Genomic DNA, 22,220 nt, shown 5'->3' with positions numbered 1-22,220 from the left:
CATACACACACATGTAAAGAAAGAAAGGCAGCTTCCTCTGTAAACTGCCCTTGGTTAAGGCAGTGGGAGCTCACAGCTTATATAACGTTTGGAGCTGATTGTAGCTAGCTGAAGTAGCGGATCTGCTACTTTGGTGTGATGCTGTCGTATGATCAGGCAGGGCGTTGATTTACAATAAAACACAAAATGTTGGAATGTGGAGATAAGAGGTTTCTGTCCGACGGCAACGATGTGTAATTTTAGCTTTTGTGTGTTTATTATGAATTGTTAGTACAGAGAGACGGCAGAGCATGACACACTGACTGCACATACTTGTGTTTACTTGTGCACATGTGAGTGACAAATAAACCTTCTTGAATCCTGGAGATTTGTGACCAACTTGGCTTCACAGACACAGACCGACCGACCGACCTACCTATGAGTTTGGCCTCTTCCTCAGTGAGTGTCTTGCTGAGGTAGGTCTTCTTCTTCTTGAGGGAGTTCCCAGAAGGCAGTGTGGCTCCGGTGTTGGGCATGGGAGGCTCTCCGTCCTTCTGCTGCAGGGCGTCCGCGATCACCAGGAAGGCACGCAGGCCGATGTTCATGCGCTGTTCATACGTTCACACGCGCACACACACAAACATATAACAGTAAATATGTGCTCATTATGTTGGATAGGGAAGTCACATTTGTTGCCGATTCATTGTCATATAAATATTGGCGTTTAACAATTGAATTGTGTTCTTGGCATTGAACGTTGAAACAGGATATGGAACAACTAATAATCTCCGTTTGCCTTTTAGGCTTCGTAATCCACAATTGCACAGGACAGATATAACAAATAACTTAAATAGAAGTTCTAGAACAGATAATTGTATGCTTTACTTTTTTTTAAAGCAGCAGAAATAGCTGATCTACAAGCTTACGACGTGTCACAAAACCAAGTTTGAGAAGCACTGTATCATGTGTATCATGTGACACACGTGACAGTGTGTGTGTGTGTGTGTGTGTGTGTGTGTGTGTGTGTGTGTGTGTGTGTGTGTGTGTGTGTGTGTGTGCGTGCGTGCGTGCGTGCGTGTTTGTGTGCGTGCGTGCGTGCATGCATGTGTATGTGTGTGTGTGTGTTCTATACCTCAGGGTTGAGGCTGAAGGCTTTGGCAGGTTTCCCGACACTCAGCAGGTCAAATATTATCTCCTTCATGGCAAAATCAAGCCTCTCCTGTGAACAAACAGTGGAGTTGTAAAGTTGCATTCACACCGGACAATTGATATTTTCTGGACGCAATTCAATATCATGTGATGTCAATGTATAGATGCAACATCACATTTTATTTGGAGAGAAGTTTCTCAGGTCGAACTATGGTGACGACGAGTACTCAAAACTTGAACGTCTTTCTTGATACATAAAAAATTTAATAAAAACTTTTGACGTATCAAGAAGGGAACCCCTGTTTTGTTGCTTTTCAACGTTCCTGGTAGTTGTGCGACTGTGGATAAAAGAGCACAGTGCGTTCTCACTCCCGACTCTTTATAGATTGACCCGGCAGTTAAAAACATTTAAAGCAAGTCACGTGTGTCATCAGAAGCGGACCCACGGCTCACCTGGCGCACGTTAGCGTTGTATAAGCGGCCGAGCAGAAGGCCCGGTCCGCCCAGGGCACGTAGCTCGGTCACGGGGGTTACGAGGAGCTAGCAGCTAGCATCTCTAACAGCTCCGGGGCACACAGTGATGATTGCATTGAGCTCATGTAAGCAAGGCCCGTCTCAGTGCTATGCAATGACATCACGCTGAGGGCCCTCACAGACACATTGAAGGGAGCATAATCATTTTATATAATGGGCTCTGGTGAAATTAAAGTGTCCAAATAGTCTGATGATGACCTACATTCCTAATAATCCTGTACTATCAGAGTGCTGCTGAGGCTACAGTACATGCATGCTGTACAGTACTGTCTGTGTAATGATGTCAGCTTCTCCACTGAAGATAGAACGATACGGACATGCTGCGTTCATACTGGCAGATACAAAAGACAAACAGCTGCACAGCATATCTGGAGCTTTGTATCTTTGTAGCTGAAGTTGAAACCAGATCAACTTCTGTATAGATTTGTATACTGCTGTTGTAGCTTTTGCAGCAGCTATACAAATGTAGCTTTTGTATGTGGCTGGTTTCAAAAGAATGGCAGGCTGTAGCTTTGTAGCTCACCCCGTGTGAACGCAGCAAGTACATGCACGCCAATATAATGAATTGCCAAAAACGGTACTGTAATTACTAATTATACTCTTCATTCATCAAATGTAATATCTCATGCATGTGTATGTGTGATTCTATGTGTGTGTGTGTGTGTGTGTGTGTGTGTGTGTGCACATACACACCTGAGCAATGAACTGGATGATCTTGACAAAGATATTGAGGGGCATGTCTCTGGGAACGACACTACGACTTCCCTTAGGGAACAGAGTGGACGTGATGGACGTAAGACGACTGGACAGACAGACAGACAGACAGACAGACAGACAGACAGACAGACAGACAGACAGACAGACAGACAGACAGACAGGATGAGGTATATTACTTAATGTTAGATTACAATCAATCAATCAATCAACCAATCATTGTCTTGTTGCTGTCAGAGTCTTATGAGAGAGAAAGGCAGCTGTTTGACATTCTACTGGCGAAGAGTGACAAAGGCCTGAACCGGACGTTAGCCTGGAACTCACCTATGCTTTTTATGGCATAGGCAGCTCCCGGCAGGGTCCGCCGGGAGAAACTATGCGCAGCTGCACGTCATGAGACTAATTACTTAGAGACAGAGAGAGTGTGTGTGTGTGTGAGTACATGTATGCGTGTGTGTCAATTTAAGAAAGGTGCAGACGATCAGAAATCAGCAGAGGGTGAGCGATGTTTGCGCTACTCTATGAGTGCATGTGTTTGGTCCGACGGAGCATTGATCCGATCGACAAGCTAGCTCAAACCCTCACCCTAACCCTAACCTCCCCCGGGGCAGCACACCTAAACCAAACCCCAACCCTCTCCCGACCCCCAGCGCACCTCGGATCATAGTATGCCTCCCCTACTCTATGCTGAATTGAAGTGGACTCGGACCCAGGCTTTTTTTTTCTCCTTGGAAATAAAAACATCTGGGTTTCCGAGGCTACCGGAAGTTTACGGAATGCATTGGAGTCTATGGGCTTTAGAGTGACAAACCAGTTACATGAGCCACGTGACCGTGCTGTTTTCTGCCCCCTCATTGACAGCACTCTCCTTTCGATTGCTCTGGTTGCTGTGTGGCCCAGATTTGAGCTCATGTTACTATACACGGTGTGGGCCGTTTCACAGAATACACCATACTGTTCCTCAGCTGTGAAAATAATAATAAAACAAACTGGATTGTCCATTAAAACCGGCATCAGCCAATCAAAGGATTTATGTGTGCGGGAAAAGCTATTATACTACATTAAAATGAATCACAACATGCTCCCCAAAGAAAACAAGCTCAGCATGAGGCAGAGTGAAAGACATGAGATGAAACAGTGATTAATAACAGATTTAATGAGCTAAATGAATAAACATAAGTAAAAACTGGTAGAAGACCAAAGTGAGGTTAACTTGACCAGGGTGGGTTTGTGCATGTGTCTGTGATGTGTGTGATGTGTGTGTGTGTGTGTGTGTGTGTGTGTGTGTGTGTGTGTGTGTGTGTGTGTGTGTGTGTGTGTGCGTGCGTGTTTGTGGTGTACAGTGTTCATTTTTACGACTGTGTCGAAAAATGCTCGTCGACTACCTTTTTTCACATTTTTATGTTTGGTTGCAGTCGTGCGCTGCGCCAAAATACGACGAAACCTAGACTAAAATGAAACCATTTCAGATGACAAAAAATGTGGTGTTGTACCTCTGCGTTCCAGTGTTGCTCTCACACTTGATGCGGATCATGTAGACCCACAGCAGCCGGTACAGAGACTCTAGAGCCACGCGCGCCATCTTGGGGTCTTTGTTCTGTATAAGAACACACATGAAAAACATTTAAAAAGAACTCAGCCCAACACTCTTCCACAGACCCTCGGGAACAACGGCAACACCTGTATTGCCAATCAACACATGACAACTGAAAGTACCACATTTTCTTTGTTTTTAAAGGTGCTACTGTATGTGGTGAGAAATCGCTGGCAGTCAATGTAAATCAGATAATGTAAACATTTTTAACAAAATACAAAAGCAAAATACATCTTCATTTGGTGGCCATTGACAGTTTGAGAACCACTGCATATATATATATATATATATATATATATATATATGTGAATAAATATATATATGTGTAAATAACTTTTTCATCCACAGCACCCCTGAAATACAATCATACTTTATAGCACCTTTTTTCTTTTTAACAGTACGTGAATATGTAAACCTTTCCCACAAAGAAATACAGTATGTCAGAAGAAAAACTGGAGAGAATATTTGTTTCCATTAGGACAGATTGAAGATAACTTTTATACTTGGTGTTTAACCACTTAAACCCCAGCATTCCTATTCTGGGGGGAACATTCACCAAAAATAGCCGATCGACAAGTTCACAACATGCCACGTTTTGACGCATTAGCTAGCTTGCAATCTGAGAACCCATCTGCAAATAAAGGAGAAACAGTGTTAGTCAACAGTCTGTCTCGAGACTAGTGAGCTTGTAAATAGTCTCTTTTTGGTAAAGAGAACACACCAGGGACAGTTTAACTTTTTACTGAGCATAGAGTGGTGACATATTGATCAATTCCAAATAACAAAGTATTCTGAGGCACCCCTGGACCTGCGTCAAGGCACCCTAGTGTGCACTTTGAGAAGCCCTGATATAGTGGTTCCTAAATGAAGGTGAATCACTAGTACACCTCTGAAGATCAAGATAAATGTTGTGAAAATGTGTTTTTTTACTTTGATTGAAAAGTTTGAATACAAATAGTTCCAATGGCATCTAAATGTAAGGTTGCAAATATGCTTATCGGTGTTGTGAGGATGAGGGGGTACCTGGAAAAAATCCCCCCCCCCCCCCCCCCCAAGGGGTACCTGGGCCAAAAAGGTTTAGGAACCCCTGCCTTACGGGTGTCTGCTTATTGTAAGTGACTTTGAGCTTGTTTTTCTATAAAGTCGTTTGTAAATATTGTAAAGTGTAGTTGTTGCTTATTTGGGCTTGCTTCCTAAATGTTGTTTACACCAGTGGTTCTCAAACACGTTCATGTCAAGGACCCCCAAATTAATATGTAATAGTCTGCGTATCCCCGTCTGAAAACACTTTGTGTCAGGTATCAGATTTGTGTCTAAAATGTTTCAGAAATATTTCACACTTGAAGTGCTCATGTGGCCTATATGGTCGCGCGCGCAAGTGTTGATTTATGACTTGATTAGATTTATGACTAAAACTAAATTAAATTGTATTCAAAAGACTATGACTAAAGTAAATCAAAATGCTGTCAGAACATCTGACTTATAACGACAACTCAGAGAGAGCCTCGGGAGAACTTTAACCAATCAATCACAGACACTATTAAGAAATATATTTGACATTATGTTTTGGCTCCTCAACATATATTTTTCCCAAGACATACTTGCATGGCTTACATGGCCTAATACATGGCTTTGCAGAGTTCTAAATTATGATTGCTCAATCACAGAATTCTGTTATTTTTGGATAGCAAAACGCTGCTTCCAATAACCCCACGTTTGCTATGAATAGCAGACTGTTGCTATGGATAACCGACCCGTTGCTATGATGATTCTAAAATAACAGACAGTCGCAAATTAATGGACGTGGTTATGATCAATAGACCACCTGGGCCATACCGCCATATACATCTTATGTGGTGCTTGGTTTGTGCTGATTCGATTCACCCTGTCACCCCAGGCTTTGAATGTATTTATTGATTTATCCCATTTTGGGCGGGAACCCCTTTTGGTGTTTTAAACATTATGTTATAATTTAGCAATTGAAAAATAGCAGATCTACAAGCTCATAGCATGCCACCGAGTGGCGCGCTACGAGCTTATAGGTCTGCTATTTTTGAAAAATCTTAACAATGTGGCGCAAATCTTTGAATATATATTCTTTCAAAGTGAATGTTTTTAACTCAGGTCTAAATGGGTTAAATACCTTCTGTATGTATAAAAAGTACATTCTGTACACGTTTTTTAGTGTCTTGCTCATGGACACTTGAACAACCAGAGGCTGACCTACCTTGAGGTTGGACAGGCAGTTGTTGAGGAAGACGTGCCATCTGCCGAGGAAGAGCTGCTTCTGACTCACACACAGCAGACACGTGAGCAGGGGATACAGAGCCTGGATGGAGAGAGAGAGAGAGAGAGAGAGAGAGAGAGAGAGAGAGAGAGAGAGATGACATGACATGGATTAAAGCAAAATAAAATCGTGCGGGTGAACATGTTTGTAGCATGGACCAAGAACATAGAAGACTATGGAAACCAGTGAGTGAAAACTTTAACCCATGGGCAGTCGCAGAGAGATGCAAACTTACAGAGAGATGGAGAGAAAGAGAGGGGTAAGAGATTGATTAGTATTAATTGATTGCAACTCGCATTATCGGTTAACGCCGGTTAAATGTTTCAATCATTTCCATGGCATTTTGATGCCAATACTTTTGTACTTTTACTCAAGTGCATTTTGATTACCAGACTTTTATTTTGTGTGTTTCTACAGTACATTGGAGTATTAATACTAGTATTAATACTATTACTTAAGTAAAAAAATATGAGTACTGTTTCCACCACTGAAGCTATAGCGAACGATGGATCCGAGTCGCTGGTGTTCTATTCCAACCAGGGTGGAGGAATGTGTTATTATGAGCTGTCTGTCAACACCTATCATACAGTAGAGCGTTGTTATCTGCCTGTCTTATTGTCGTCCCGCCGTACGTACCCCCTCTGAAAGAATGTACAGGAACAGGTGTGGTGTCGCGCAGGAAAAACGATTAAGACTAGATAGCACAGCGTTACTGTCATTCCTCTCTATTCAGTACTCTGATATGACTGATGATTATTGGTGTGTGTGTGTGTGAGGTGCATTGCTCCCATAATGAATGTGTTGCATGGAACTAAAGAGCGTATGGGCGTTCTACAGAGACACCACCCAGATCATCACTGCCTGTCATGCATGGGAGCTGCACTGCCCTCAACCACAAAGCACTGCATGGTGGTTGAGGGCCTATAGGTCTCTAGGCGATAGGTGTAGGTAGGGGTGTGGAGTATATGAGGGGTGTAGGGCAGGGGTTCTCAACGTTTTTGGAAATGCTTTGGCCATGTCTCGCGACCCCCGCCCCGCCACCAATACAAACTGACTGCAAAGATAACCTTAATAATAGAGAAAATATATCATAAATGAATACTGAAACTAGATATAATCATTAAGGAAAGGTTTGCATGCACTGTGTGTACTGCGTAAACTCTTCATTTCCATTTTCCAGCCATTCAGTTTTTTTTAATATAATTTGGGAACCCCCCAAAATAAGTTGGCGACCACCCGAAGGGTCGCGACCCACGGATTGAGAACCCCTGAGGTAGGGTGTAGGTACGGGTGTGGGCTATATGAGATGTGGCTGGCTGGGGGAGAATGCTTCAAATCTGAGGGGGAAATGTCAGATGACTGTCAAGAGTATAAGCCCGGTTCCCACACTGTCAACAACAAGCAGGAACACAAAGAATCCAAAACATGTACAACGTTCTGTCTGTCTGTCTGTCTACCTGTCTTACAGTTACAGTTTTTACCAACGTCTGCTAATGGAGAGGAAAATACACAGGACAGGACAGGACAGGACAGGACAGGACAGGACAGGACAGGACAGGACAGGACAGGACAGGACAGGACAGGACAGGACAGGACAGGACAGGACAGGACAGGACAGGACAGGACAGGACACTGACCAGTGAATGTTTCTTCCTGGAGGACAGGTCCAGAGTGTTGTCGTACAGTGTGTCCACAAAGGTCCTCAGACACGGCACGTTCACCTCGTTCTTCACAGTCTGCAGGACAGACAAACAGCAGCATCAGGTTATTCATCATCGTATTCAACAGAAAACCGCTGGAGATGGAGAGATTATGCACAGTCAGCAGTTCTGTGCGGTGCTGTTCAACTGTTGACAGATTCCCTCCTCCTCACGCTTTGGTGTGCACATATCCCAGGGAAACATGCAGCAAATGGGCTTGCCGGACAGGAATCAAACCAGGAAATAGCTGATCATGCATTAGAGGCCATGGTATGCACCGTAACCAATCGGCTATCACGTTATCGCTGACACTGACCCCTTGCTATCTATAATTTATACATTATGGATAATTATTATGGACTTTGATGGTTCTTTGTCTCACTCTCAACTACCACGCTCTCAAGAATTAAATTATTGTTAAACACCTGCATTACATAATTTACGAGTCTACACAATTAGAATGTAGAATAATTGTTATTTTGATCAACATTATCTCTCCTATGTTACCACATCAATACAGCATGCCAATTGTGAACAAACACTTATCCAACAACAACAAAATATTCTTTAGTTTTGGGTCTGAGAGGCTAAATCTCATCAAATGGTGGTCTGTGGCTCAAATGCAGAATAAATAATGGATATAAAATAATGGATATGAAAAGGGTTGAAAACCACTGCCATAGTGCACCATTCCATATGCAGCTAGAATGTTTACATGCTACAAATAAAGTAAGCAGAAAGCAGGGAGCGGGTTTTTGCTTGAATGAGCATTTTCATCACACAAGAGAAAAAACCTCCTTGGAGTTAATAAAGCTCAAGTTCATTGTGAAACACGTGGCGCTGGATATCTAGGCTCCGCTATAACCTCATTCCCTTCTTATACAAGTATGTTATTAGTAAGCCGGGACGGGGAGGGGAGCAGGGCCTTTGACTCCTGTGTTGAAAGGGAGGGACATAATAGCCACCCCACCACCTGGCACACTTTCATTAGTTTGTCGAGTTGTCAATTGAAACGTCAACAGGAAGTACAAAGATGATATGTGACGGGCTCGACAAGATTGTTTCTCAAACGCGGATGAAGGGCCAGAAGCGTCGCAAGCTTTGTTATCGCTTTGTTATATGCTTCTGCTGTGGTACATTAAAAAGCCTTAAAACCAATCTTGCGAGTGTGGATCAGAGGCTTGGCATTGAGTTCTGTGAGTTGCTCGCCAAGACTTTGATCTCTCTACAAGTTTGATTCATTTAATATATTTTTTAAAGAAAATAAATACTTTCTTTTTACAATAAAGTGATATTACCAATAAAATCTTTGTGTTTTCCCCCAGTTATTTGGGCACCCACTTGCAACATCATCATGGCCCATGGGTTGGGAAGTGCTGCTCTAAGGAACCATCAGTAACCTGAGTGAGGTCATTGTCATGGTGAGCGACACTCAGATCCAGATGATTGCACACACTTACCGCTGCTACAGGAACCAATATCTCCACGAAGAGTCCCGCCAAAGAGTGCTTAATGTCTTTGTCTTTAACTTCCAGGAAGTACTGGGCACACTCCTGGAGAGAGAGAGAGAAGGAAGGGAGGGAAGGAGGATGGTAGACAGAGAAAAACACACATATAAGAGGAGGGGGAAAGAGTGTGTGATCATCAACAATTCCCAAAGCCCACGTGTTTTGGTTTTAGGCCTGAAAACACAAGAAACCAATGAATGGATGAATCAATCAATCAATCAATCAATCAATCAATTAATCAATCAATCATATTATATTGTACCTGCATGAACTGGAAGGAGGCCTCAAAGTCCTCCACAGGGTACATCTTGATGCGGAAGAACTTGACCCCCATGATGAGGCTGATGGTGGACTGGATGACGTAGGGACTCTGTTCCTTCTGCCTCAACTCCTTCAGCTCGGAGATGAACTTCTTCCTCACAGCAGGGAACCTGAAGGTTACACATGATGGACAGAGTTATCATTACAATTTACAATTTACAATTTAGGCATTTAGCAGACGCTCTTAATCCAGAGCGACTTACATTAAGCAAGAACAAAAAAGCATGGGAATACATCACATAAAAACATTTATCAAGAAACATGCGTAAGCTAAGAAAGTAACAGTGGAATATCTATATAATGAAGCTATACATATAAACTATACATCTATACTACTATGCTATACATATGTACTATGACGTGCTATGACTACATACAATGCAATTATAGTGCTGTCTACATAATATGCTATAAGTCTGTATCAAATGCTATCTAAGTCTACGGAAATGCTATCTAAGGGGGTAGGGTAAGTGCTATGGGCCATGATGGAGTCTGAAAAGGTGGGTTTTCAGACTGTATCAAATGCTATCTAAGTCTACAGAAATGCTATCTAAGGGGGTAGGGTAAGTGCTATGGGCCATGATGGAGTATGAAAAGGTGGGTTTTCAGACTACGGCGGAAGATTGGGAGTGATGCTGCAGTTCTGACTGCAATGGGAAGTGCATTCCACAGTTTTGGAGCCAGAAGGGAGAAGAGTTTGGGACGTGTGGAGCGTTGTCCCGGTATCATCATCATTATTAATATTATGTACAAGACAGGGCTATATTTCCACATACACATACTGTACAATACAGTAAGTTACTCTGTGCCTGGGCTTTGAACCCAGAACCTTGTGGTCCAAAGGTGAGCTGACCACCAGACACAAATACAACACATCCAAGGTTGTATTTTAGCCGCAGAGACATGTACTACTTATGAATGTCTGGTTAGGTTTATTTGCTGCTATAACGGATTAAGTACAGGTACATGTGTGTGTGTGTGTGTGTGTGTGTGTGTGTGTGTGTGTGCATGCCCACAGAAAGCACTCCTCAGTGCTATATTTAGAACAGCATCTGGAAAGGTGATGTGGGGGGAATGTGTGTGTGTGTGTGTGTGTGTGTGTGTGTGTGTGTGTGTGTGTGTGTGTGTGTGTGTGTGTGTGTGTGTGTGTGTGTGTGTGTGTGTGTGTGTGTGTGTGTGTGTGTGTGTGTGTGCGTGTGTGTGTGTGTGACAGACAAGCGTTTGGCAGTGCAGTTACTGTAGCACTATTTGAGACAGTGAATAACCCTCTGTGTTATGCAAAGACCTTTTGCTAGGCCAAGTCCTCCTAATCTGTGATTTGTGAAACAGCACACTAGTGCTGCGCTTCATAAGCAAATTAACACAATGATGAGTAGAATTATGATGTTTAGGGATTATCGTTCTAAACCTATGTTCTTGCTTTATCAATTTATTTTATGAAAAATCTTATGGAAGATGCTTCTGAACATGTATTCTAGTGCTAGTTTGACCACGAGTACGTGTGTCCACTAACAAAATTGTGCTCTTCTAAAATTCTCATCCAAAAATTTATTTTTATTTATATTTGCTTGCTGCTATTTTTAAGATGACAGATGTGAACAAATATATTATTTTTAGGATTTAGTTTATTTATATTTTAGATACTGAGTCTTGAACTTTTTTTTTTTTTTTTTTTTTGGAGAAACGCAATTAAATGTTATTATGCTTGCAAACGGAAATGAAAAATATGCGGCACTATTAGAAAACAATTCAAAGCATCAGGAAACAAATGCCTTGGTGGACAAGCATACAGCCTAATAGATGTGTACCTGGCTGCCAAACACCAAACCAAACAAACTAACTGGGGCAACAGGTTAGCAACATTCCTAGCATCTATTTAGATAACCTACTTACAGTAATAGCACCAGGAGTTAACAAACTGATAAAAAACAGGCATATTTCAATATTTCCCCCCAATTTTGCATAGCACACACATGCCCGCAAACACACATACGGACACACACGCACACATGTGCACGCACCCACACACGCACACACACATAAAATATTTACATAAACAGAAGTATAAGAATGCCTCGTACAAAGGACATCAACACTGCCAATGCCGTTAGACAATAGGAAAACAACCCCTTACAGGCCAGACGGCAGTTGACATACTGGTCTGACACAGCAGACAACAATCACAGATAAAGGAAACAACACCTCCTCCAAATTGAACGGTTTCCTATAATGGCGGACACTGAGCAGTACCTTGTTGCCAACTGTGGCCCTTCTTGTGTAGAGGTCGGCCATTTGAAGGACGTGCGCGCACACACACACACACACACACACACACACACACACACACACACACACACACACACACACACACACACACACACACACACACACACAGGTGGAGACCTACCTGGACTGAGCTACGACCCCAACAACTTCAGCGTACAGATCAGCCACAATGTGCATGTTTCCCGTGTTAGGTCCCAGATACCTGCATGAGAGAAACATCACACACATGAAGTTAACTGAAGACACAGTCAAACAGGTCACATTTAGACATGAGTGTTTTCACATTCACAGATGGATTCTAGAAAGCTGTCTCAGAATCTGTTGAACTGGAAAGGTGTGCTCAGTAGAGGGCAAATGTCCACCAGGTGACATGTCCTATCTCCCTCCATCTTTCCGTCTGTCTGTATGGGATGTCTCTGATGACAGTGTTTTGGGGTTGTTTGCAACGTCTATGAAAAGCCATGGGATATAGAGCAGGGATAAAGGTTTTCAGACGTAGCATACAAGGGCCGAACTCTGGGGTCGACAAAGACCACAAAGGTACAGCAGACTTTCATCAGATGTCCGTCTGGCCGTAACCACATAAAGCTCAATGTTTGTGACTGTGTGTACCTAGTGAAATTGATACGGTATCAACCATGACGTCTTGTCATGGAGGGACAGGAGCAAGAGCTGAGAATAATATTTGGACACAACTCGAAAGGATTTGAAAGGCAACTGGCAAATTACTGATCTCACATTAATATTGCCTCAAACATGACAGAAAAAAGAAAAGATCATTCCTGTTCTCTGCTTTCTTTCTCATCTAAATGAAAGGAAACTTCTTAAGGTGACAATGTCCTCATCTCGCCTCCTTCTTCTGTTACATTGCCTGAAACTTGTTCCTTGCCGGTATCATCTGCTTTTCTTTTTTGGGGGGGACTCGCTGTGCACACGCTTTCCTATTCTTCTTTTCAAGTAATTTTTCCTGTTGCTGCCAGTAGTCATGGCTTCCAGCTCCCACGTGATGTTGTGTGGTAGTCCCAACTCCTCCAGACCACACTGAATAACTGCTAGCTTGCATAACATCTTCAGACTAGGACTGAAGTCTAAGATGTATACATCATCGGGTGTGTATCCTCCAAAGAAGATAACACGATCACCTAGACATCCAACGTGGGTCTTTCCCCTTGGGCTGAACCTTCGTCCAGCAAAAGGTCTCTGGACTCAATTTCCACAGATCATTGAAGGTCAGGTCCCAGTTTTCACCACCAAATATGTACAGTTCTCCATTGTAGGCTAAGGCTGAATTCCACCAGCGTCCTTCTGGAAGAAGCTGTGCAGAAGGCGTGCTCAGCCAGCAGTCGGTCTCTGTGTCAAACACTCTGACATCGTTAATCTTGTGCTGGTGCCATCTGCCCCCAAATATAAAAAAAATTGTGCCAACGATGGTGGCAGTATGACATGACGAAGCACGCCCCAGAGTGCCCCTGGTGTAAATTAAAGACCAGACCATTGTGGTAGTGTCTAACTTGTAGATGTCCAACATGCTGACATTAGTCCGCAAGTTGAATCCCCCAAATATATACATGACCTTCCCAAAGACACAGGCCGAGTGGCCACTCCTCGGACCTGGAACAGTCCCTGAAACCCTGGGCTTGAACCACGCGTGGGACCGTGGGTATCAACATTAAATGCATGAAGAACGTTGCAGAAGTCCATTGTGAAGTACTTAAACCCTGCCCATATGTAGATGGTGTCTTCTATCAGCATGGCTGAGTGGCCGCCGTGCATGGAGGGAACCTCAAGGGGATGTTCTCTTTCAGTCATCACTGGAGGTAACTTCCTCCAGCGCAAAGACACTGTGTTGAAGACGAGCACATCAATCTGATCCTGGGTATCCTCCCCGTCACATACCCCTCCAAAGGAGTACACCTTGTTGTGTCCCACTGCCACAGCAGCATGACATGTTCTCTTCGGTCCCCCTTTTAGGTGCACTGTCCAGCGCAGCATGTCTGCAAATGTCAGACATAATTAGGTGGATTCGACAAATCGCCCCCCCTGCTACCTTTTTTTGTACAGCGGGCACAAACGTCACACAATGTTTGGGCCAATCCCTGAAGCAGATGGTTTTGGTTTGTCCAATCATGGAAGCCGGAGTGAGGTAGCGGTTTAGAAACAGGTTAAACTGTCTGTTAGCAGGTTAGTTACTTGCACAAGCAGAGCTTGCAAGTACTGCGATCGGCAGTACTGTATGTATCTCCAACAGCCAATAAGGGACCACCATTCTTCGTGACGTAACTATGGCACGTTTCAAGGTTGGAATAAGGTCAATAACAGGTCTAAAGGATTTAGAATAGCAGAAAGCTCTAGGACTCAGAGCAGCAGTCATACCCAGACAGACAGCAGAGAGCTCTAGGACTCAGAGCAGCAGTCATACCCAGACAGACAGCAGAGAGCTCTAGGACTCAGAACAGCAGTCGTACCCAGACAGAGAGCTCTATAGGGACTCAGAGCAGCAGTAGTACCAACAGTGGTGAGCGCACCTCATGGCGCGCTCTGCATTTCTAGTTTATACTGTGAGGTCAGATTTACATACAATTTACATACCCTTTCTGGAATAATTCTTAGAAAACTTTGAAAAGCCAGAAGTCTCAAGTCTCAATAAACAGGCTGAGTTTTGGACAAGTGGAATTGTTGACGTTGTTGCTATTGTGTTTGATGTGATGGTTTGTGTTGTTGTTATTGTGTTTGATGTGATGGTGTGTGTTGTTGTGTTGTTGATTGTTGACGTTGTTGCTATTGTGTTTGATGTGATGGTTTGTGTTGTTGTTATTGTTATTGTGTTTGATGTGATGGTGTGTGTTGTTGTGTTGTTGATTGTTGACGTTGTTGCTATTGTGTTTGATGTGATGGTTTGTGTTGTTGTGTTGTTGACGTTGTTGTTATTGTGTTTGATGTGATGGTTTGTGTTGTGTTGTTGTCATTGTTGCTATTGTGTTTGATGTGATGGTTTGTGTTGTTGTGTATTGTTGACGTTGTTGCTATTGTGTTTGATGTGATGGTTTGTGTTGTTGTGTTGTGTATCTTACCCTTCCTTGTATTTGAAGTGCTTGAAGGCTAGGTTGATCACTTCCTGGATCAGTCCATCTAACAGGGGATGCAGGGGGATCTGAGAGGACAGAGATACAGCAGGGTGATTGATTTAATTTGAAGGCTAGGTTGATCACTTCCTGGATCAGTCCATCTAACAGGGGATGGAGGGGGATCTGAGAGGACAGAGATACAGCAGGGTGATTGATTTAATTTCATGATCTATTATGTATAACCTTTCCTTTTTTAGGAAGGACTCTAAAGCACATTGTCTGCTATGTTTTATATGTTGAATTAATATGTTTGTGTTACGGCATGGAAAGCGTCATGCTCATAATGAGAAGGGCCCATTTTTTAGGGCAATTTTTGAGTTCAATGTTTGTTTTAAATTACATCATATTGACTATTTATTGTTAATGGCATTTAATGTTTGTGTTGGCACCGTTTGTTTTACATCACCATTACATCACCTATTCAACATGACAATATGACTTATATATTATAATAATATATTGGCGCCCCTCACTTCACATGGGTGTGATTTTTCTTATATTTCTCCATATGCCATAAGTTACAAATGTTTTGGCTATCTTTCATCAGTGTATGGAGGGGGGGGGGGGATATGAAATGAAAAGCGGGGAGGAGGCGTCACATCTGTATTATCCTCTGATCATTTCCAGAGCCTCCGTTTCTCTAGAGTCTAGACGGTATGGCAGAAGCATTTGACTGTGGGAGACAACAGTCTTGCTCATGAGACGACTTGAAAGTGAAATGCACTTTTCAGTCTCGGCTGTATTAACAATAAGAGAAAAACTATTATGCTGGCCTCATTCTTTATTTAAGATAACATATTACTGTATGTCATATTGAGATTAATCATTAAAATATTATTATGCGATAATACTGTATGACTGAAGTGTACCTGCTTTAGGACTTCTATGAGGACCAGAGAGAAGATGCAGTCTATGGCCAGATCCCTCCGCTCCAACAAATAGTCCTTCTGTTGCTCATCACTGAGACAGACAGACAGACAGACAGACAGACAGACAGACAGACAGACAGACAGACAGACAGACAGAACAATGAAACAACAAACCAAAACAACATACAACATAATTTAACAACAACACTCAAGGCACATCCACAATAAACACTAGGCATATTAAAATATAAATTAGAGTGGGCATAGTCTATAAGATTATTATTATTATTCTATATGTGATCTCACTTCTTGGACTTGGTGTTGGCTCTGGGTCTGTACTCGTGGGATTCGTCCTCCAGGCCGTTCTGTCTCTTGTACCAGTCGAACAGTGTCCTCAGGATGGACGGGAGGCAGTACTCCGCCAGGGAACTCATGGTGCTGATCAACTAGAAAACCCATGAAGAGAGCTGTGTTCAGCTGTTTTTGCAATTGATTTTTTAAACATCTAGAAAGTCAAAGTGGTTAAGTCTGCCTGTTTTATAAATATTTAAAAAAGTTAAAGTAACGGTTTTGAACATACAGGTAACAGTAATATGTAAATAAAAATAAAAGCTAATAAAAATAAAAGCCAAGACTAAGAAACAACCTTTCCCATAATCTTGTTGTTAATATGGCAGATGGAAGTGTGTGACCTATGTCACATTCTGAACTTGTTTGGATCCGTGTTATTTGGAGTGTGTACTGTGCATGTGTGTGTGTGTGTGTGTGTGTGTGTGTGTGTGTGTGTGTGTGTGTGTGTGTGTGTGTGTGTGTGTGTGTGTGTGTGTGTGTGCGTGCGTGTGTGTGTGTGAGTACCTGGTCAAACTGCAGGTCCTCTCCTCTCTGCAGAGATTTGTTCAGAAGTTTCTCCTGGTCAGGTGAGAGGGGAAGAAAGCAGTTCAATTCACGCTCAAAAACACCAGGAAGATGTTAGTGGCTAACTAGAAAAAGTGCCCTTCTGGGCACAGGTCTCCACCACGATAGGAATGTAGGACATTGCAGCTTGCCTTCATCTGGTGGTTGGATAAAAGGGCAACAAAAGTAAATTAGAGGTAAAAACACTTTTCGGCCGGTTATAGCGCCACCTTGAGGCTGAGTTGAAATTGTTCATGTGGCATTTCTTCCTCGGCCTAGTGGGAATGTGCGTGCACAATTTCACGGAAATCACGCGATGTGTTCATGATTTGCAGCATTTTGTTTGAAACTGAGCACTCCTGTGAATTTTGGAAGCCAATCTTAACCAATCAGGATGGAGTCTGAGAAATCTGAAAGACCAGTTTCGTTGAATGGCTCTAGAGAGACTGTGTACCAATTTGCGCGATGTTTGGATAAAATCTGTAGGTGTACTGTGCAAAAACTTGTTTTGCACAAAGCGGCCTCCTGGTGGCGCTATAACAGGCCGTTCTGGAAATTTTGGGGCAGAGGTTCATCGTTGGCATCCAGGGAGTGTGTGTGCAAAATTTGACATGCAAAAACTTGTTTTGCACAAAGCGGCCTCCTGGTGGCGCTATAACAGGCCGTTGTGGAAATTTTCATCGTTGGCATCCAGGGAGTGTGTGTGCAAAATTTGGCATCGACCGGGTTAACGGTGCCGGAGATTAGCTGCTCACGGACACACACACGGACGGACACACGGACGGACGGACGGACGGACGGACGGACGGAGTGCAAAACATACTCTCCCCCCATGCCTTCGGCCTGGTGGAGACAATAACGAACACACACACGGCACAACATTGAGCGGGCACACACACACTCACACACACATGGAATAAAGCTAAATAGAATCTCACTTTGTATGACATTTGTAAGTCCAAAAGTGCCATTTGTGAACACACACACACACACACACACACACACACACACACACACACACACACACACACACACACACACACACACACACACACAATTGTTTAATTAAACAATTAACACAAATGTCCTGCAGTACTATATTGTCATTAATTTGCTTTTATATGAAAATATCCGGGACTGAGAACTTTAATCCATGCAGACGTATGAATAAACACAGTGGACTGAACTGAAATGAACCCTCTGCTGCTGCCAGGGCTAATGGATATGATGCTATACTAGCAGCATTCCTCTGATATATAATGCTTCAAAAGAGGTGTGTGTGCGTCTGCAGGCGATATTCTCCCTCACTGGCTGCGTCTCGGCTCCTCGGTTCTAGCTACTCTATAGCCTCACTCCTACAAGGTTATGTTATAATAACCCATGAGACCTGAGACCAGATTCTACAAATGTATTTTATGACAGTTTGTTGAAAAACCTGTTTCTCAGTGGTTCTCAAATTATTTCATGTCATTGTCAAGGACCCAAGGATGTAATTGGCCACCGACCCCCATCTGAATATGTGTTGTTCCAGGGAACCCTCAGAAGCAAATATATAAGTTAAAAACATTTGCTGTGAAAGAATATATCCAATGATTTGCACACATTTTTACGAAAAAAGAAAAAAAGCTAAAGTTTAAAATAATGGTTAAAGTAGTTAAACATCATCCCAGGCCTTAATGGTGTATTATAAGGACATCTGCCAGTCTCTCATGGCTCAGAGCCACGCAATTTTGTGGGTTTCTTTATGAATATTTGTCATAGTAAACAACCGGTTTGTCTGTACTGTACAAATACAGTATTGCATATGAGAGATTGTCGTAGTCACGCTATCAGGCAGGTTACTAGGGGTCACATAGTTTAAACAAAAACCCAGAACAAATGTGGGATACAGATCTGAAATGTATAGGGCAATTACAAAATGGAATACGTCACTGAAGCACCCAGTGAGGCAAGTTTTAAGAAACTCTTTAAAAGACATATGATCATCTAGAACTGCACTCTGTCGAGTGCATACTTGCTTGTTGCACACTAGTAGGCCATAAATGGCCAACTAGTGCGCAAGCAGAGCGCGCAAGTACTTTCGACCGCTGTAAACTGTCAAATCTCAGTATCTCTGTGAAGGAATTTGAAATGTATAATTACCGGTATTAGGTGTAACTATTTGCTACCTACCTACTTTATGCATATAAACACATAGTATTATTAAGTATGGTTCAAGTTTCTATCTATATAAGAAATACAGTTTTATCGATGTAGATATATTCTGGATCCCTTTTTAGTTTTTTAAAGAAAAATAAATCATTGATATGTGATGGAAAAAAAAGGTATATAAACTGAATTAAAATATGTTATACAGTATAATTATTCTGTAAACTGTGGAATCTCAGTATCTCTGTGAAGGAACGTTTGAAATGTCTAATTATTAGGTGTAACTATTTGCTACCAATCTACTTTATGCATGTAAACACCTAGTATTATTAAGTATGGTTCAAGTTTCTATAGAAATACAGTTTTATCTATGTAGATATATTCTAGATCCCTTTTTAGTTTTTCAAAGAAAAATAAATCATTGATATGTGATGAAAAGAAAAGGTATATAAACTGAAATAAAATATATTATACAGTATAATTATTTTATTATTTATTGTAAATTGTCAATTGTTTTATATACATATATATATATATGTTTTATATACATATACATATACTATATAGAGTATGTAGTTGTAAGTTGATTAGCGGTATACTGTGGTTACTTTGCGCCAAAAACCGTGACAGCCAACCCGCCATTTGATGCGTATGCAAATAAAACAGCAGATTTGTGCCTGGTTTGCTGGGACCAGATTACACAAAGGACCATATTTCTTACGTCATCATTGAGAGCTAGTCATACATACAGTATACACACCACGTACTCTGGTCCCAGCAGATCAGGCACAATTTGCTATTTTATTTTACTGATTATGTATATAGTATACGTATGACTAGCTCTAAATTATGACGTAAGACATACGTATACATATACATATACTATATAGAGTATGTAGTTGTAAGTTGATTAGCGGTATACCTGTGATGTAACTAGGGTGCGTTTTGTGTCCCAAAACGCACTTTATAGTTTTGGGCAACCTCTGCGTCCATGGGATGCGTGTACATGCTGAGTACAGTAATAATAATCCACGTGGAAAAAATAAATTGCGGGGGGGAAAAAGCGGTAAAACAATAAATAATCTACGGACACGATCATTTTGCACGGCTGCATGCGACCTCATCCTACATTATAAACGATAAAATCCACGTAGGAATCGTTGTAGAACCACTAGTTTACAACAACAACACAGTCTGACGGGCGCCGCCATCTTGCTCAGAGCGCAGCCTGGAGACCAGAGCCGTTTAGAGAGAGAGAGTGACGACAACATACCGTTCAGTGACTCATGAAGCTCCGTGAATAAACAGGGGTTACTTTGCGCCGAAAACCGTGACAGCCAACCCGCCATTTGATGCGTATGCAAATAAAACAGCAGATTTGTGCCTGGTTTGCTGGGACCAGATTACACAAATTACCATATTTCTTACGTCAACATTGAGAGCTAGTCATACATATACACACCACGTACTCTGGTCCCAGCAGATCAGGCACAATTTGCCATTTTATTTTACTGATTATGTATATAGTATACGTATGACTAGCTCTAAATGATAACGTAAGACATATGGTCATTTATGTAATCTGGTCCCAGCAAACCAGGCACGGATTTGCTGTTTTTTTTGCATACACATCAAATGGCGGGTTGGCTGTCACGGTAAACGAAGACCGGGCGAAATTATTACTTGCGCGCTCTGCTTGCGCAAGTAATAACACACAAGTTATTTAACTGACCTGAACAACCTCAATGGAATGCAATTTGACTGATTGTCGTGCTTGCCTTTTCTTTTTCTTACTTTTGTGGTTTTTGCGACCACAGGTCGCATTTATTATGAACTCGTGCATTTCCCGTCAGTCAGTTGGTTGGTTGGTTGTTTGGTTCGTCACCCCACTCATAACCATATATGGCCATGCCTCGTGACATCACGTGACATCATCAATATGGAGATCCCTGTACACTTAAGATACGCTCCATATATGGCCAGTACAGAATTCATTCCATATGTTGATCTGACCCCCCATGCCAAAGCGCCAGCGCTCGCCCAGCAGTCTGATGCGTGCACGTGACCTCAGGCTTCTCGGCCTCTTACTGGTCATGTGTGTTGTGAAGAGTAGGTGCTACTTTGGTGGCAGCTGCAAAATTTGAGCGCTTATAGATTTGATTTGAGCACTCAAAATCACAGAAATGTCAATCCACGCACACTTAATCTGACACACTAAGACAAAAAAGGGTACAGAAATCATATTCACATACTGTGCGTGTAGATTGATAGTGTTTATTTATATTGTGTGTGTGCGACTCTCTGTCAGGCGACATTAGAGCCTATTAGGTGGTATGCACCCTAACCACTAGGCCAGCGGCGCCCTGACAGCTATGGTTCTACCTTATTGTTGCGCCAATTGTAATCCTAAAGCCTGAGTTTTACTTAGCTGCACAAAGCTGCCAACCCACGCTTGGCAGCTGTGTGTGACAACGGCACATAACTAAGTATATAAATCCGGAATTACTCTATAATCCTGAGCCTAATAACTCCAACCTCAATCATTTCCTAATTGCAAGCCTAACTCTAAAAACCTTCAAAAGAAATCCCACTTCTCTTGTGAGAACAATGTCTATTTCTCAAATTCTACTATACTATACTACAGTACTTGTAGTAATAGTACAAGCACGCACGCACAAATGCACGTATTCACGCATGCTCGTCGCACGCACACACATCTTGGAAGAATTAATCATGCATTTTAATGCATTTTGAGAGCATCAACGGTCACTTACAGGTAAGGACAGCCGTTCTCAATGAAGGTCATCATATTACAGCAGATTGGCAATTTATCCGTCTAGACGTGTTCTAAACAAACAGCCAGACTTCTGTAATATAATAACCTTTACTACTGGGAACACCTCAAAGGTTGGTGACAGGTGTGTAGAACAAAGGTGCAAATGTTCAGAAGGGGATCTCTGATAATAAAATCAAAGAAAGAGCCTGCAAAACATTTTGCTCTTTATTAAGTTGACGTTTCAGTCGTTAGACCTTCGTCAGGACAGACACAATAACACTGGGTCACCTTAGAATCGTCTCATATAATAATTTTTGTCCAAAAATAAACAAATTA

The 22,220-nt window shown here is 42.2% G+C and overlaps 1 protein-coding gene across 7 annotated transcripts in view; it reads right to left on the bottom strand.

Moving 5' to 3' along the window:
* fryb (furry homolog b) overlaps positions 1 to 22,220 on the bottom strand; it is a 120,880-nt gene that overhangs the window by 55,600 nt on the left and 43,060 nt on the right. For all 7 annotated transcript variants that reach the window (XM_083786046.1, XM_083786047.1, XM_083786041.1 and 4 more), the window contains exons 3-15: positions 16,922 to 16,975; positions 16,373 to 16,512; positions 16,067 to 16,157; positions 15,144 to 15,223; positions 12,194 to 12,274; positions 9,728 to 9,896; positions 9,418 to 9,510; positions 7,895 to 7,993; positions 6,198 to 6,299; positions 3,870 to 3,973; positions 2,356 to 2,464; positions 1,112 to 1,198; positions 416 to 587 (exon numbers count right to left, since the gene is read on the bottom strand). In XM_083786046.1, coding sequence (XP_083642172.1) covers positions 416 to 587; positions 1,112 to 1,198; positions 2,356 to 2,464; positions 3,870 to 3,973; positions 6,198 to 6,299; positions 7,895 to 7,993; positions 9,418 to 9,510; positions 9,728 to 9,896; positions 12,194 to 12,274; positions 15,144 to 15,223; positions 16,067 to 16,157; positions 16,373 to 16,512; positions 16,922 to 16,975 — 1,381 coding nt within the window. The remainder of the gene's footprint in view (positions 1 to 415; positions 588 to 1,111; positions 1,199 to 2,355; positions 2,465 to 3,869; positions 3,974 to 6,197; positions 6,300 to 7,894; positions 7,994 to 9,417; positions 9,511 to 9,727; positions 9,897 to 12,193; positions 12,275 to 15,143; positions 15,224 to 16,066; positions 16,158 to 16,372; positions 16,513 to 16,921; positions 16,976 to 22,220) is intronic.

The sequence above is a fragment of the Protomyctophum parallelum genome (genome assembly GCF_964188405.1).
Source record: "Protomyctophum parallelum genome assembly, chromosome: 1".
NCBI classification, from domain to species: domain Eukaryota; kingdom Metazoa; phylum Chordata; class Actinopteri; order Myctophiformes; family Myctophidae; genus Protomyctophum; species Protomyctophum parallelum.
Note: the sequence above shows the minus strand (reverse complement) of the source record. Positions and strands in the feature narration are given on the sequence as shown.